The following is a 13399-nucleotide window of genomic DNA, read 5'->3' as shown; positions in this document are numbered from 1 at the left end:
ATCTGCCATATTTGTCAGGATTTTCAGAAACAGTCTATGTGTTTCAGATATACTGACCGCTGAAGAGCTGCCTCCTGGCTTGAGGCTGCGTGTCAGCTTCTCTGCTCAGCTGCTGCTCCAGCTGAATGTGCAGGTCTTTGGGATCAAAGACTGTTGTGCTGTCACTGCCTTGACCTGTTAGAGAACACACAAATACTGGTGATTAACAAAGAAAGTAGACAATCTGTGTGGGAGCGTGGGATTGAGAAAAGAAGCAGGTCCTCATTGTAACTTTAGAAAAGTGACACATTAGATGATTTTAACAAGGAATACATGGACCAGTTTTCATATTACTGCATTCCTAAACAGAAACATAATTCCAGCAGCCGTCTTTTACGAATGGCAGCTCATAGAAAAAATACCCACCTAGAAAATAGTGATTGATGCCAGTGGGGTTCATTCACTAATATAGGCAAAATTATCCAAACAAAATAAGTGTGCATGCAGAATTTTTGGTCTGATTAATGAAACATGTGCAATGTTTTTCTACTTTTATTTTTGAATGCTGTATGACAAAATATTCTGTGATATAAAGTGAAAAGGTTTGACATCAGAGATGATGTGAAGAAAAATAAGATAGCATAAGAAGGAAGCAGGTGGAGGAGATGAAGAGCCTCCAGCCCACTGGGAAGTAGCAAACTGGTAAGAAATGAATGCCATTGATGACATCCAGCCAATATGCAAGTCTTTTTAGTAAATGCAGCTTTATTATGCTAAGCATTTAGTGTTAGGTATATTAGCTAAAGCTCAATCGTTTATGTTGTACGTTACATTTAAATTCTTTATTGTTATTTAACTCTATGATTTTTTTTTTACATTGTTCTGGAAAACAAACTAATTGCCAAAATAAGTTTAAAACATAAGACAGACTGGTATACATGTGGTCTGGGGAAGTTTTAAATTTGTTTATAAAGTATTTAAAAAAATTCATGTAGGAAAATACTGATGAATTCTCGATACGTGCGTGTTTCTATGCACTGTTTAAGCACAGTTTTGTGTGTGCACCATGTTTAGAATTAAAAATATTACTTCTAGAATACTTAGAGAAATTTTGCATTACTCATTTTCCTGCCCTGCGATAAATTGGCCACATGTCCATGGTGTATCTTGCGTCTTGACTGCTACTCCAGGACCACAATGTCTCTGAATTCAGTAAAGACAAATGGATGGATGGATGGATGGATGGATGGATGCTTTTCTTCACTACATCGAGTTAAAGCTGCTCACTGATCTGAACAGGCGACTGTGTGTTGATTCTTACCAGTGGGCGCATTTGTGGTGACTCTCCCCTTTTTGCGATACACCTGCAGCTCACACTGAAGAGAATGGACCAAACTGCGGCTCTCACAAAGCTGCTGTCGGAGGACAGTCAACTCATGCTGGAGCCTGAGGTATTTCATAAAATGCATGAAATCATGTTATTTATTACCTATGATTTCTTTAAGATATGTGTTTCCTTCAAAATCGTCCCACTAAAATGTCTAAAAAGTGTTAGACTCCAAGTATTCCAATGAGAGAAACAAACAGACTACCTGTTGATGGTTTCCTGGTTCCTCAGTCTGTCTTGTTTCAGGTGTAACATCTCCTGACTCTGAGCTTCAGCCTCAGTTTGGAGCTTCCTGGTTTGCTCTGCCCACTTCTCAGCCTCTAGCTCCACCTCCTTCACCCTGGAACGCTCCTGGAGCGCCACCTCCCTCAGCTGCTCTGCCTCCTTAGAGCTCTCTGCATGATACATAACAACAGAGCAGAGTGGATATTTTGATTTTGAACTTTTTTGTCTGATTTCAGGCAGGGACATTTAAGACTCACATTTACATTCTGAATATAAATAATGACTCTTGAGCTTATGACATGGTAGTAAACATTATACTGTACCTTTGGTAACCTGCTTCAGCTGATTTTGTAGACTAACATTTTCCTCTTTTAGAAGTCTAATCTCACTGGCAAGCTGGTTGACTGATTCCAGTCCCTGGATGTAAATATTGGTAGGAGCACCTTTGGAGGAGATAGAGACAGAGGAGTGAAAAATAATAAATAATAAATAAATAATGACAGAAAAAAAACATCTTTGTAAATTCAATTTAAAGCAATAAAATTTCGATAACATATTTTGTCAGGACTAAATTCAATGCTTTTCAAAACTTTGAGCCCTGCAGATAACACGAACAGTGTGTTCGTTTGTCTCTGTTACCTTTCTCAGTGGTGGTTCGGGCCAGTTTCTCCTCCAGCTGTTGTCGGAGACGGTCGTTGGTGTGGATGGAGTCCTCCAGTCTCTGCCTCAGACTCCTGATTTCCCTCAAGTGCTCCTTCATCAGGTCTGAACCTGTAGCAGACAAGCGAAGAGTGAGTGTCTGTTGTGAAATCACCAATCACGCTCACCTAATAAACTAATAAGGCAAGAAAAAGATCATTGTCAAAAACAGCGACTGATCACTCACAGCTGGCTTAACAGGAGACAATAACCATATTTTTGTTTTTTGTTTTGTTTTTCATGCACTGGCTATTTTTGAGTATTTTAATTCCAAACATGTCTGGATGTGTGTTTAACTAAACCCTTTCAAATGTCATTGCATATTTAATCCATGTTCAATAAAACAAAACTTCTTATACATGATTTAAAATTTGAGATCATTTGCAACACAGTGCTCACAAAACATTTAATATGTTTCAGATCAATTTGATTTTATTTATAGCACTACAACAAAAGTTGCCTGAAGGTGCATTCACAGCCTGATGTATTGAATGCTTTGTTCGTAATACATCAGCACAATGAAAGAATAATTCAGAAGCCGAGCTTTTATTATATTCATCTGAAAATTCTGGAGTTTTTAAAACTTATTACAAACCTATAACATCTCGTCTTTGACCATTTTACAAACAAATATTCCAAACTAATTTCAGCTCAGTGTTATGCAATTCTTGGGGTTTTTTTTTTGGTATTTCTTTTAAGGCTATAAGAAAATAAGAATAAAAATGTGCTTTTAATGCCTCAGCTGAGGAAATACAGTTTAGACTAATTTACTACACAAGTTTGCTAAAAACTGATATTACATAAGCATACCCAGGCACTAGCGTCAGTAGGGAACTTGTACATACAAAACATTGAACAATTTTCTAAACATTTTTAACATAAACACCCAGAAATCAGAGAAATCATCGGGCACATTAAAGCTTTACCTGTGTGACTGTTGCCTGACTGGTACCCCGAGGATCCTGATGACAGGTCAGCTCCAGTTCTCACTGCTCGATTTCCATAGCTCACATCCCACAATGCACTGCTCTCCAGGAGGCTAGCCCCAGCTTTCATTGTCAAGCTGGCATCCAGACTACTGTTGCTAGCAGCACTGCTGAAAGGAGAAGGTTGGAATCCTTGGTAGGAGAGAGGCAGTAAGTCAAAGGAGTCCGGCTGCTGGTAGACAAATGGGAAACCCTGAAGCGGTTTGGCTTGAGGAGTAGAAAACCCTGCAGAGGATGAGAAGATTTAAGGAAACAACTAAAGGAAAAGCGGATAGCTTATATATTGCGTAAATACATGGTCTGCTTTGTGTGTGTGTCTTAGAAAGACCAAGAGCAAGATGAAGGGATTTCTCCTGACATCGGGAGCAAGTTTGTTAATCAGCCAAATGAAATTTGTCTGGTTGGGGCTTTCTGAAAGCTCTAATGCCCATCGGTGTTTTAAGATCACAGCAAATCCCTCTCCAGCTGGAGGCTCTGGCTTCATTAAACATCAAGCGCAGAACAGTTGCTTAATGAGTAAGAAAGTACAGTGTGTTAAAGATAAAGGCAATGGGATGACAGGACAGTGAGAAGAAAGACAAAGGCAGTTGGGGAGAAATGAATTATTAAAGCTGGTCAGCTCCCTCTCTGCTTAACTACAAGAAGCCATCTTATAACTTTTATTATAGTGTACAATTCAGGGGCAACAGATGCTCAAGAAATTAGTAGAGTACAACTAAATGTAATGTAGATGGCTGTTGCTATCAAAGTTATGTGCTCTAATTATGTGATGCTCTTTATTAAGACACACAAAATGTCAGAAATTCAGGATCTGCAACCAAATCAGATCATAAAATCAGCCTTTAGCTGATCTAACAAATCCCCCACATATCTTTTAGAAAGTAAACAATACAAAGTAATTCATTTGCATCATGTCCCAGTATTTTATGGGGCACTAATTACCATATAATGCACCAGCACAAGCATAAATGCGGCCAATGACATCGCCATCTTTTGTAGGTTATGTCATAGGGTCCAAAAAGATCCCCCGTAGAAGTCTAAATCATTTCTAATGATTCAGACTTCTGAAGCATTCAACAATTATTGAGTAATCGTTACTCTTAGGCAGACTAAATCCATTTTATTTCACCAGAAGCTGCTTAATTTTGAAAAGAAATTCAAAGGATTGTTTCTGGAAGGAATCAGTTCTTGGTTGCACACTCCATTGAATTTGTTAAGTTTAAAGTGGGTCAAACACAAAAGCATGCAAAGACATGACGCACTGCCTTTGTCTGCCAGCTGCCTTTGTAACATCTGCAGCTCCTGGTGCACCTCAGTCAGGGAGAAACCCATACCCCCACTGCTTTGGCAACGGGTTCGCAGGTTGGAAGGGCGAGGATGGAAGGGCAAGCGTGTCTTCTGGGTGGAGGAAGTGGGGGAAGTGTGAAAGGAAGTAGGGCTGAAAACTGAGACAGGAGCTGGGAGAAAAGGGGAAGGTAAATATGATAGACAGACACAAAAAAGCAAAGAATAAAGAAAGATACAGCAAGTAGCAGTTCCTATCTACATGAGCTGAAGGACATTTTCTGGGGTCCTTCCTACCTGTCTGACTCTGCATGCCTGTGTGTTGGGAGCTGGTGGATTGGATGCTGGAGCAGCTATGACAGGACTGGGATCTGTGAGATGAGGTGATAGATGGAGGGATAGATGGATGGCGTGACACTGTTCCATGGTGACAATCTGGAAAGAAAAGTCATACACTGCAAAACACTGATTCTATGCATTTTATGATAAAGAGTTGATACTGCAAAGGTCAAATGGCAAAACTGCAGTGCGGGACTTGCTCCTTTTGTTCTGAAGAGCATTAAAATGATGGTTAATGCTCTGCTGGAAACAGGTCATCAATTGCAATTTCCTCACACATGAGTAACATTTGCATGGAATTACACAAATATTCATAATTGGAATTCCCTCTGGACTGTGTTGGTTAAAAAAAACACAAAGAAAAACACTCGTACCTGTGCTCACTTTGGCAGAAATCCGTGATTCATCCTGACCAAGCTCACTTGCAGCATCAACATCAGAGCTCAACTCCAGGTCCTCAATTGTGGATCCATGCTCATCGGACACATAAGAGATGCGATCTGATTGGTCGGTGGTATCAGAGAGGGCATGACCGCTGCAGGGTGTGTCAGAACGATGAGGATGATGGTGCTGCTGATGCTGGTTTAGTCTGGCACGGAGAGACTCAATGACCTTGTCCTTCTGCTGCAGCTCTTTACTGAGGCTGTAGGCACGTGCGCGCATGCACACAAACACACACACACACACACACATTTTATTTACCATGGTCAATGCACAATACATTTATCGTGTCAGATATAGCTAAAATGTAATTCTCCCAAATTATTAGGCCACAAATAATGTGCAGATAACACTCTATTAAATCATCATAAAACCATAAAAGGATTTATAGCCCCCCCACCCAGACACACAAAGAGAAACACATGCACAATTTAAAATGAAAGGCAAAATGTTTAAAAGTACTGAACCCTGATTTCTGTGTGCTGAGGAATCTGAGAGTAGTAGCTGCATGAGTTGTGTCCATGTGACTTAAAGGATAAGTATTATTAAGTAGTGCTGTACCAGGTGTGTGAGTCACCTGCCTGCTCTTCTCACAAAAGGCTTTGCTGACTGCATCGTGTTGCTTTGGGGAAGCCTCTTAGTGACTAACACATACATGACACTGCATCAGATCAAATGTGTAAGAATCTAGACTGACATTAAACAAGTCACACACACATTTTTTGGAAAGCTATGTTCAATTTCACTAGCCACACTCAGGCCTGATTACTGCTACACCCAGTGAATGAAGAAATAATTTCAACAGAACCTTTGTGACAAAGTGAAGTAACAAAGTCATTGACATCTATCAGTCTTGTGAGGGTTAGGAAGTCATTTCTACGGCTTTGGAACTCAGACCCATGGTGCTCCACAAATGGATAAAGTTGGAACAATGGTGAGCTTCCCATAAAATGCATTGATGGAACATCCAGGAAGTCACAAAATAACCCAGAACAATATCTAAAGAACTGCAGGGCTGACCTGGCTCAGGAATGGAGGAAGGTCAGGTTCACAATTCAACAGAGGCTCTGCAAAAATGGCATTCATGCGAGCGTTCCAAGGAAAACAACTGCTGACCAAAAAGAACACAAAGGCTCATCTCATATTTGCATCTTGATGAGCCTCAAGACTTACAGAAAAGAGATTCTATCGACAAGCTGGACTTTGGATACAACACTAGTAACCATCACCTTTGGGCTGAGCTACTCTCTTGGGCTCTGCCTGCAACCCATTATCCATCAAGACTGCATACTGTCAGACGCTTTGCCTTTACTTAAGCAGCAGTACGATCTCAAAAAAGAGGGGAAATACCTCATGCACAAGCATTTAACCACACAGCATGCAATTAATTTGCACAAATGTAATGTCTTTGATATGCTGCTTCGCTACTTGGTGGTGACTCTCAAAGTGGAACCAATGAGAACCAATAATTGAATCGATAAGGAATCGAATGGATAAATGATATCAATGATGGAATTGTAATTGCTGAATTGGTATCAAGTCCCATCTCTAACTGCACCTCATGGTCAGTTGTCAGAACGATTTACCTGTTCAGCCACAAGGACCTTCCTGCTCACAGATGGCTTCACTCCTTCTGCTCGCCTCCTTCCGACTCACTCCCGTGAAACTCTCCACCCTCCACTGTGCTCGACTCCTCATTTCTGGAACCCAATCTGTCAACATCAGCTAATGCTACGTCTACCTGTTCACAGACCCTTTCTCACCGCTGATGTTGAATGAAACTCCAGCTCACACACCCTCGCTGATCCTGAACTATATAAGCAAACGTTTGCCCTTCGTCTGACACTGTTCATTGGGTTTGGTATTAATGTAATCATGACAAACACAGCATTTCATAAAAAGAATGCCACACCATTAGGAAAACACTGTGGTGTAATGGTGATGGATGGAGGTTGGTTAAAAGGATGGATGGATGAATGGATGGAAGGTTTAGGAGGGCTCCAGGGTGCAGCTACTTTCCCACATGGTTCCATTTAGGTTTGCATAGCTTTTTCCATTTAATAAATGAAATCATCAACTGGGCAGCATGGTGGCACAGCGATTAGCAATTGCCTCACAGAAAGAAGTTCCTGAGTTCAACTCTGCCTTTCTGTGTGGAGTTTATATGTTCTTTGTATTTCTGTAGGTACTCTCCAGGTATTTTGGCTTCCCCCCACAGTCCAAAGACATGCAATTAATGGGGTTAGATTAGCTGGTCGTTCTAAATTGCAAATAGCTTTGAATGCCTTGCAACAGACCATGATCTGTCCAGGGTGTACCCTGCCTCATGTTAGCTGGGATAGGCTCCAGCTCCCAGCAACCCTGCTAAGGATGAATCATTTAAAAGCTGCCCTTTGTAAAGGGGGCAAATATTTTTTCACAGCACTACACATCTATGCCTGTACCAGAAAAATAACACCTGCAGGGCTGATACCTAATGGCAGTCAGGGTGCTGATGTCCAGCCTGTGGAGGTCTGCGTGTCCCTCCAATGATGTGTCTTTCCAGACCATCACTGACCTACCACCAATATCTCTCACATGTGCTCAGGGTGAACATGCTCTCATATTTGAAAAACACAGGGTCCTAGTGGTGGACTTGCCAATTCTGTATTCTATGGCAAATGGAAACCGGGCTGCATGGTGCTCAGAGCTCACTAGTGGACGTCAGGCCACCCCCGTGACTCTATCCAAATGTGAAACTAGTGAAAGAAGATGGATAAGGAGGGAAAAAATGCCAGAGTCCTACACAGATGTTATTAATTTAATTAACACCAAAACAACTGAAACTGAATAACAACACCTTCTCCTACATAACTGACCAAAACAATATCCAAGACGTTTTAGTGACTTGATGCTATACTCTGATTGAAAATTATTCTTTTACTTTTTTTGAGCAGTGTGGATTATGAATATTACTTTACAAAAACCACAAGTTACCCTTTTTGAAGTTCCTTTTTGTCTTTGGTAAACTACAGACGAATTCAAGAAATAGCCAACCAAGTGGATTAGTAAGGTGCTGGAAGACTAGAGCTGCTAGAACAGCCTCGGTCCATCTTAGCACTGATTGTCCAAGCCTGCTGAACTCTAATGAAAGAATGGAAGAACTCTAACACGCTGGTCAACAACCATCAACAACAATCATCTGGGATTAGATTTGGTGAGTGTGAAGGGCACATTCATCAGAGGATGAAGGCGAACACCCAGAACAACAAATTGACCTCTTATGATAGCACTAGTCTGCCAGTTTCCCTCACTTCAAACATTAACTCTAAACAAACTAGATGCTTTGCTCATATAGTTAATGCATAAACATGACTGTAACTGAAATAACAGAAGCTTGTTATACTGTTTCAAATTGATAACATGTTTCTTTTTTTGTGCTGTCTTACTTGTCGAGCTGTGTGAGCATTGCTCTCCTCTCCCTGTCGGTGTGTTTCTTCAGCAGCAACAGCTCTCTCTCCTGAGCTTTCCACTCCCACAGGGAGAAAGAGAACAGAGAGTCTCTGTACAGTGGGCTGCTTTTAGACAGCATGACTTTCCACAGAGGAGCCATCACCCACCCTCAGTCACCCTCCGCTCCTAACACCCTCCACCTGGGTGAGCGACCATGCCTCCTCTGTCTGCACCGTTTCTATTGAACTCTGCTGCAGTTTGTTCTTCTCTGCTGGGTCTCCAGAGGTAACGGAGAATGGTTCACTGGCATAGATGCAGAGATTCCCAAAATGTGTGTGACAGAAGGTATATTAGACAGGTAGGGCATAACACAGCAGGAGAGACGACAGAGTGCGCGGGTGATAAGGTGAAAAGCATAGAAAATCCTCATTAGGTTTGGGCTTCCCAGAGAGGGTTGTGGGTGTGATCAACAAATTGAAATCAGGGGTAATTGAAAAAGAAGAAGATAAGAAGATCAGCAGAAATGTAAAGGTTTAAAAGTGGAAACAAATAAATTACTCCACTCCCTGAGGAAGTTCTACTCTCCTGTACACTTTTCCTTTTCTGATGCTGTTGCTCCTAGGTTCACGACCGCTTGAATAATTCCCTGAAAAGAAAGCCTCTTGTTGCTGCTCTTGACACAGTCTTTCACTCCACCAGCAAACGCACAGCTGCAGCAGCAGCAGGCCTGAGGCAGAGATGTAGTGACGAAAGAGTAAGAAGGAAACAGAGCTATGCATCTAAATCAAAGTCCAGATCCTGAGGGCTTATATGTTCATGCTCCAGCAACCATCAGAAAAAAAAACAGCTGAATGAAAGATCACCCACAAAGCATTGCTCCTTCTTTCTTCTGCTTGCTGATATGTTTTCTAGCCACACCAGTCTATCCATAAAAACATGTAAGCATCATCTTAGCTGCAAAAATGCAATCACAAAATGAAAATGGTTTTCTTTTCAAGGTTTCAGAATATAACAAGTATCCTCCACTTAAAAAGCTTCAGGTTGAAAGAAAAATCCCTTATGCCCAGCCTTCTGTCCATGAACACAAAAAAATCCAGGTTTCTGGTGAGTAAATCTTACATAACAGAAATCGGTGCTCTGCTGGATGCATAGTGCCACGCGCTGCTCCTGATACACTGAAGCAAAGTGACGCTCTCTCTGACGGGCTTCATCGCTCACGTTTTCTCTCTTTCTCGCTCACTCCCTCTGTGTGTGTGTGTGTACGCGCGTGCGCACGTGTGTGTCTGTGTGTTTAGCTCCTCTTGACCTATTTCTGTCCCCATTTGAGGTCTTAATAACTTAACCTGATTAGAGGGCATGCCCTGAGCCAAATGCAGCAAAAAGCCTAAGCAGTATTACGCTATCAGTGCAGTCACTCATGTCATGTACTGTACATTTGGCCTGCTGTCCATGTTATGTAGATACTGTTGTCAGAAAAACAACCCCAAGTGTAAGTTCTTATTACCTGTGATTACACTTTAACAACTTACAGCAGCCATGTGCATAAAGACCATGCAAAATATGTACTAGTGTCAACGCCTATAAATTGGTGGAACCTGACAGCCTGGCAGGAAATTCATTTTCTAATATGAGTTTAACACTGTAAAAAAAAAAAGTGCTGTATTTTGAGTGAAAGTGGTTTTAAATAAACACAACATAACGCTCCCTTCCAGCTAACATGGACAATGTTTTTAAAGACAACCAACTTGTACAGGATTGTCATGTTGGTTCAGGGATGGTAAATATAATTGGTTTGTGTTTTTCTGTGTTGTTCTGTTAAAAACCGTGTAGGTCAGTATTTGCACATACAGATCCATTTAAAATACTGAATAGTCATCAGGCAATTAGTGGGTTTTTTTAGATGCCATTTTAGCAAAAATGCCTGAAACTTTGCGTGTTTAAACATAATCGTACTTTAGTAGCTAAAATAGATACTGTAATTTATTCTGTGTTTATTGCACATTCTATGACGAGGGTTCTGGATCCCTGAGGCATTGTGCTACTTTCAAAGAAACAAAATCAGTGGTAAACAACACAATTTTCACACATCTCACCTGTTTTTCTTGATATAAAGAAATCTGTCTGATTATTCATGCATTTACAAGCTGACACACATAACTGACCACACCGTTCAACAGTTCAGTGCAACCCCATACACACTGTATGTACACTCGTAACCAGAGGGAAGGCTAAATTTCTGCCACAGAAAACACACTCGCTGATTCTCCTTCACATCTGGTCAACCATCTGTGCTGGAATAACACGCTGGCAGATTACTGCAGGCCTCCCCCTGTTTACGTCTCTCTGAGGACGAGCTCTAATTATTCATATAGCACTGTTTGTTTTTCGAGATTTGACCCAGCGCTCACTTTTATCCAACAGCAGTGGTGAAGCTCTAAAGACCAAGCCAGCGTTTTAGTGTGTTTACGGTAATTGACTGAAATTCATGTAACTGTTCGTACTTTTTAATGAGCATTAAGTATTTTTGTGACAGATTTACAGTCTGTGCTTTTGACCTCTCGGGCAGCCATGTGATTCTTTTCTTCTCACTCATGCATGAAAATCGAAGAGCTGTGTTATGAAACAAAATTCAATGTTGTGTTACAAGTGATTGAACATCCAGGACATTCATTGCTCAAGCAAAAGAAATGAGCTGCCAAAATCTGTGCTTATAGCTTTTGCTTAATGGAGCCTTGTAAAACTGTGTTCTTTCATCATAAAGCTGTGATGATACATTAAATGGCATTGAACACACTAATCAGGTGCCTGTGTGTTACAAATTCTTTAAACTAAACAGCTTTCTGCTGAAGAAATATTAACGATTTGTACTTGCGCTTGAGGATTATTAAAGAGAAACTAAGATTTTAAAAGCTGGACATTTGATCAGCAGCACTGTGTCAAATTAAGGCCAGTAACCAGATTCTGGATGGCATTACCTTGGCCTCCAGTAACACTGTGAGGAATATTGGGGTAATTTCTGACCAGGAAATGTCCTTCAGTGCACATATTAAACAAATATGTAAGACTGCTTTCTTCCATTTGTGCAACATCTCTAAAATTAGAAATATCCTGTCTCAGAGTGACGCTGAAAAACTAGTTCATGCTTTTATTACTTCCAGGCTGGACGACTGTAATTCATTATTATCAGGATGTCCTAAAAACTCGCTGAAAAGCCTTCAGTTGATCCAAAATGCTGCAGCAAGAGCACTGACAGGGACTAGAAAGAGAGGGCATATTTCTCCTGCATTGGCTTCCCTTCACTGGCTCCCTGTTAAATCCAGAATTGAATTCAAAATCCTGCTCCTCACATATAAGGTCTTAAATAATCAGGCCCCATCTTATCTTAATGACCTTGTAGTACCATATCACCCTATTAGAGCACTTCGCTCTCGCACTGCAGAACTACTTGTTGTTCCTAGAGTATTTAAAAGTAGAATGGGAGGCAGAGCCTTCAGTTTTCAGGCCCCTCTTCTGTGGAACCAGCTTCCAGTTTGGATTCAGGAGACAGACACTATCTCTATGTTTAAGATTAGGCTTAAAACTTTCCTTTTTGCTAAAACATATAGTTAGGGCTGGACCAGGTGACCCTGAATCCTCCCTTAGTTATGCTGCAATAGGTGTAGGCTGCTGGGGGATTCCCATGATGCATTGAGTGTTTCTTCTCCAGTTACCTTTCTCACTCACTATGTGTTAATAGACCTCTCTGCACTGAATCATACTTGTTATTAATCTCTGTCTCTCTTCCACAGCATGTCTTCTATCCTGTCTTCCTTCTCTCACCCCAACCAGTAGTGACAGATGGCCCCGCCCCTCCCTGAGCCTGGTTCTGCTGGAGGCTAAAAGGGAGTTTTTCCTTCCCACTGTTGCCAAAGTGTTTGCTCATAAGGGTTCATATGATTGCTGGGGTTTTCACTGTTTTATTATTGTAGGGTCTGCCTTACAATATTAAGTGCCTTCAGTCGACTGTTGTGATTTGGTGTTGTATAAATAAAACTGAATTGAACTGAATTGCAGCAGGAAGTCAGACTTGACATAGATTGTAAGAAAAAAAAAGGACAAGAAAATGAACAAGGCTGCCGAGAGGAAGTGGAATGTTCAGCTTTTAAAATCTTAGTTTTTTTCCCCAGTAAACACAGAAATACATGGTTTTGCTGACCCTTCCCAACTCAGAAATATGTAGCTTTCAATTAGTTCTTATAACAGCTTAGACTGGTCTTAAATACAAGGAACTTTAGTTTAAAAACTCACCATTAAGCATTATAAATGTATAACTCTATTTTAATACACAGAACAGCTACTAACTGTGATGGCATGGATTTATATTTCATTTCATGTCAGAAAGGAATGCAACTTCTTATAATTAAGCTTGTCTGCTTAAACAGGAAAATATGTAGTTATTTTAGATTTCATATTTTAGTATTGTCCTACATTCTCCTGTAATGTTAATGGAACAAGCTGCGATTTCTATAGTTATTTCATTGTTATGTAATGTAAATATATCTTGTGTATTGATAGGCTTTAATCTCTAATGTTGTATTGTGTAGTATAACAACACAATACAGCATTAGAGATTAAGTATCACCCTGAA

The 13399-nt window shown here is 40.7% G+C and overlaps 1 protein-coding gene across 9 annotated transcripts in view; it reads right to left on the bottom strand.

Annotated features, from left to right (window-relative positions):
• pde4dip (phosphodiesterase 4D interacting protein) overlaps positions 1 to 13399 on the bottom strand; it is a 95508-nt gene that overhangs the window by 6360 nt on the left and 75749 nt on the right. For 7 of the 9 annotated variants that reach the window (XM_026148218.1, XM_026148216.1, XM_026148217.1 and 4 more), the window contains 9 exons: positions 5274 to 5542; positions 4858 to 4995; positions 4539 to 4733; positions 3217 to 3501; positions 2231 to 2362; positions 1915 to 2034; positions 1572 to 1761; positions 1301 to 1425; positions 58 to 174 (listed from right to left, as the gene is read on the bottom strand). In XM_026148218.1, coding sequence (XP_026004003.1) covers positions 58 to 174; positions 1301 to 1425; positions 1572 to 1761; positions 1915 to 2034; positions 2231 to 2362; positions 3217 to 3501; positions 4539 to 4733; positions 4858 to 4995; positions 5274 to 5542 — 1571 coding nt within the window. The remainder of the gene's footprint in view (positions 1 to 57; positions 175 to 1300; positions 1426 to 1571; positions 1762 to 1914; positions 2035 to 2230; positions 2363 to 3216; positions 3502 to 4538; positions 4734 to 4857; positions 4996 to 5273; positions 5543 to 13399) is intronic. The other 2 variants (XM_026148213.1, XM_026148215.1) reach the window with 2 other exon arrangements.

Source organism: Astatotilapia calliptera, chromosome 17, assembly GCF_900246225.1.
Source record: "Astatotilapia calliptera chromosome 17, fAstCal1.2, whole genome shotgun sequence".
NCBI classification, from domain to species: domain Eukaryota; kingdom Metazoa; phylum Chordata; class Actinopteri; order Cichliformes; family Cichlidae; genus Astatotilapia; species Astatotilapia calliptera.
This window is presented reverse-complemented; position numbering and strand designations above follow the sequence as displayed.